A 4251-nucleotide genomic window follows, 5' to 3' on the forward strand; every position below is an offset into this window, starting at 1 on the left:
ACAGTATTGGAACTAAGGAGGGAAACTGTACAAAACTGCACTACAAGAGTTTTTTTTTTTTTAATTTTGTAGCAACATTTTGGGAAACTTGTCTTGATAACAATATTACTATCAACATTGCAGACTATCTAATTTTGATCATTAGCATTGCCTGTGAACATACCTGCATTGCCTTATAATTAAAACAATTCTATTAGTTTACCACAAATTGATTCGAACATTCCGATTAATCAATGACCATACCATTCTTTCCAAACTCATAATTACCTTAAGCAGCTATGATTCAAATATTGCTGGTATTGATTACATTACATATTAGTTAAGACGATCACCGTTATCATACTTGTGGCATAACATGATTAGAAATTGAAATGTGTATGCATTTCCATGTGTATAAGTGACCACTGATCAGGTTTACAAAAAGGGTTGTCCAATCGTTGCTAAAAAAGAAGTCATTAATATGTACATACCTTAGAATTGCTTAGTATGTAAGTAATCATGTAACAGGACTATTCTATTGTAATTCCTCACCTCGATTATTATTAATTTTGATAAACAGCTAATTTCATTGGATATGATATGATGTAATACAAAAAGTGCTAGTGCTTGTAAATATCTACAGATGTAATTAGCCTGTATAAAATAGTTTCAAAAGTTCTTAATAATTTATTGATGTAATTAATGGTTCACCATTAAACTCTTCACAATATACGTATGGTAAAACTCCTATGAATAGTAAACGATTCAGTGTTGTACCAACAACATCATTGACAGCTGTCAGAGTAGTGTATTCACTCAGGAATTTGTATGCCTTACAGAATCGGACTCTGCCTCTGGAAAGATATGTTCTTAGCATGTTTCTAATTTCTGTATTGGTTATATGTGGGCATTTCTCCAGTAGTAGGGCAACAGCTCCAGCTACTATTGGCGAACTCTGAGACGTTCCTGTTCGAAACCTTTGACATGTGAATGAGCTACATTTATCTCCTGTAGAGTTGTAGCAGGTGCTGTTAGGGATACATATGTCACTGCTGAGGACACTATAGCCAGGAGAAAACACATCCACACATGGTCCCAAGTTAAACTTCAAACTTCTACCTTCAAATTCACCCATCAATGCATTATCATCCATGTCAGTAGCAGCTACATTGATAACACCATTGTAACCTGCTGGATAAACTTTACAGGAGTCATAATTTACTCTCCTAAAGTCATCACGATTCCCATTCCCGGCAGAAGCTGTGACAACTACACCATCAGTTATTAATTCATTCAAAATTTTGCTAACACTATACAATATTTTAGTTCCAGCAAGAGACATATTAATGATTGCTCGGGTTCCATTTCTGCCTTTACTATGTTCACGTACACACATTAGTCCATCAAGGAGTGATGCTTCAGAAGAGAGGCCGCTGCAGTTTGCTACTCTAACAGAAAACAAAGTCACACTAGTGGCTAGCCCAGTACCATTTCCACCAACAAGACCAGCTACATGAGTTCCATGGCCATTGCAGTCTTCTCCTTCACGTGTTGTGTTGCTTAACTTGTCAATTGGATCACAGCCGGGATAGTGAGCTCTACCATTGAATACACTGTGATTATAGTGAATACCAGTGTCCAGTACATATACATCAACTGACTTCCCAGTGTATTGGCTAGCAGTATATTTCTGATCCAGTGGCAATGCCTCTTGGTCTACTCTATCCAAGTGCCATCCAGGCTTGGCAGATGCCAGAGAATCAATTTTAGATACAAATATAACATATTCATTTTCCTTTACTTCCAAAACCAATTCATGATGTGTGACCTGCACATAATGTCATAATGGAACACAAACAAAGTAATGTCAGCTACAATATGTAAGCATTGTGAATTGATTTGCATGTGTGTGTTTGGGTGGCAGAATATACATATTTATTCTAACCCATTTTAAAGCTCTTTCTGACAGCCTCACTGTTAAGCATTTGATGCTAGGATATTCTGCAATTATCTCTGCTTCAAACTTTACCCTTCTTTTGGACCTCCTATTCAGCTGCTTAACAAAGTGCTGTAGTTGTGCATCAGTTGAACTGTCCTCAAAGTGGACAATATAAATTCCTGGATCACGTAAACTTTCATCAATAGATCTTTTAACTCTTGCAACTCCAGAAACATCTTGGAATATGACACAGCCAAAGATCAATGCAAGAATTAGGCACTGATAATATCTCATTGTTGAACTGTGCACAAAGAATATTCACTAGATGTCAACTGTACTACAAGGAATATGTACTAGATTCCAGCTACTTTTTAACTCTAACTAAAGTGCTTACTAGTTCATACCTTCAGATCAGCAAGACAAATATGACTGACTAGTTGTAGTAGAGGCAGAAATTAACAATGATGTTATCAGAAATCTCTCCTGTGTGTTTGAAGTATATTGCATTCCATCAAGCCTTTTTATAGTGTACAGCAAGTATCAAGTGTATGGCTTCCAGGAAGACATGGCTTCCTTATAGTCTAAGAACGTTTCTTAGTGCTAATACTTGAAAAGCTACATGGATAATTATTTGAATAAATATATAGGTGTGTCTGCAACCAATTACCAGCATAATGGTAGGCAAATTGTTCAAACAGATGTTTTAGAATCTTTCACATGTTAAACCTGTATAGAAACGTTTTTAAAACTAACAATGGAATTGATGAGAAGAATAAAATGCTTGACTCCAACAATGTTATATTACTAAGCACAGAAATACAAATGAACTTAGATGATGTGGGTATGCTACATACATTTAGTACCAGCAATAAAGCATTGTGTCCATACATAAGATAAACCCGATTAGGCACCAGCCTATTATGCTGGCACAATTTTGAGCATAACAGGTGCCCGAAAGCATCAAGCATAATGCTAGCATAATAGGCAGCATAATTATGTCATACTGTAAGCAAAAATGCATGCCACTGAAAAAGGTGGACAGAACAGTTGATGCCGCAGTGGAGCATAGTTATTTGACACGACTATTATTATAGTTTACAATGCAGCCAAATTCTTAATGCACAATAAACATTAACTTTTACATTTAACCAGTTGTTCATAAGCCAAAGTTTATCATTATCCATTAGAAAGTAACAAAACATGGGAACTGCAGAAAAAAATTGAGCATAATTATGAGCATAATAGATAAATTTTTGAGTATTGCAGCATAGCATAATAGGCAAAATTAAAAGCATAATAGGCTGGTGCCTAAACCCGATAAACTACTACAAATACTGCTTAGTATACACCATGCATTAGATAATGTACTGATGTATATAGATGTTGGAATTCTTAGTGGCTGCTTCAAGACCTACTGTATGACAAAGTGCTGGTAGATAAAATGTATCAAATGTTGTGCATTCCAGAAGTGCCTCATCGTACACAATTACTTGTGGACAAGATTTTAGATTAGGCCACTCCAAATAAATTCTCTGTATCCCATCCTCGGCTCAGACATATTTGCATGTGGGTGGGTGGTCCATTTCCATTATTTCAAATACAGCTTTTCTAACCAGCACAACCATAAAAAGCTGCATAAAACATGATAAAACTTGTACCGTCCTTTGTAAGTTGCAAAAATAACACAAACTAATGCTTTAGAACTAATGCTTTTTCCCCCTTTACAATTGCAGAATACTTTACTTCACCTTCCCAACCCAAGGATAAGCAGATAACTTGGTTGGAACAAAACTTCTACAATTAAGGATTCAAATAATAATAATAATAATAATAGCTGCAGTGTTAATTCAAGGACAGAGCGGCAGATAATTCCTTTTCTTTAAGACCACTATTCATTGACAAATGTGGTGGCCATTTGAGGTGTGACATTTAACCAAGTAAATATGGTAGTTACTACTATGGCTTTTGTGTACTTATTTACATACCAGTCTCTCTACTATGTCTCCTACCATAGCAACTATTGTGAAGAAGCTCTATAGCTGTGTCATAATGCCACAACTAGCAGTTGATAGAACTGCAGTTTCATTCACAGGAACATGTTGATCCCCACTGGTCTGATCCAGTTAAGCAGCACCTGTCAAACACCATTACACTTTTACCACACAAAATCATTGAACCATGTAAACTTCAACATAAAAGTACATAATACAATACTTTCAAATGACCACAACATTTCATGACAAATAATAATTTTGTAGAATTGTACATGCACCAATGTGTTTATACAGTAGGATTTGCTCTGTTTTTTTTATATGACGATTTATGTACTGTAG

At 35.6% G+C, this 4251-nt stretch overlaps 1 protein-coding gene across 2 annotated transcripts; it reads right to left on the reverse strand.

Annotated features, from left to right (window-relative positions):
* Nucleotides 1-562: 562 nt before the first annotated feature.
* LOC136254125 (extracellular serine proteinase-like) lies at nt 563-3923 on the reverse strand. 2 transcript variants are annotated; one of them, XM_066046800.1, is made up of 4 exons: nt 3904-3923; nt 2323-2533; nt 1925-2219; nt 563-1807 (listed from the first exon to the last, which is right to left on the reverse strand). In XM_066046800.1, the coding sequence occupies exons 3-4, from the start codon at nt 2210-2212 to the stop codon at nt 659-661; spliced, it is 1437 nt and encodes a 478-aa protein (XP_065902872.1). In that variant the 5' UTR covers nt 2213-2219; nt 2323-2533; nt 3904-3923; the 3' UTR covers nt 563-658. The 2 variants fall into 2 exon arrangements, with proteins under 2 accessions (XP_065902872.1, XP_065902873.1); XM_066046801.1 differs by lacking the exon at nt 3904-3923 and having other exon boundaries at nt 2323-2572.
* Nucleotides 3924-4251: the final 328 nt, after the last annotated feature.

The sequence above is a fragment of the Dysidea avara genome, chromosome 4 (assembly GCF_963678975.1).
Source record: "Dysidea avara chromosome 4, odDysAvar1.4, whole genome shotgun sequence".
NCBI classification, from domain to species: Eukaryota; Metazoa; Porifera; class Demospongiae; order Dictyoceratida; family Dysideidae; genus Dysidea; species Dysidea avara.

Excerpts from the sequence above, each read along its gene's own strand:
- LOC136254125 (XM_066046800.1), bottom strand. The coding sequence starts at position 2,212 with ATGAGATATTATCAGTGCCTAATTCTTGCATTGATCTTTGGCTGTGTC. Across the intron at positions 1,808-1,924 it reads CAGAAAGAGCTTTAAAATGG|GTCACACATCATGAATTGGT; the intron begins GTTAGAATAAAT and ends CATTATGTGCAG.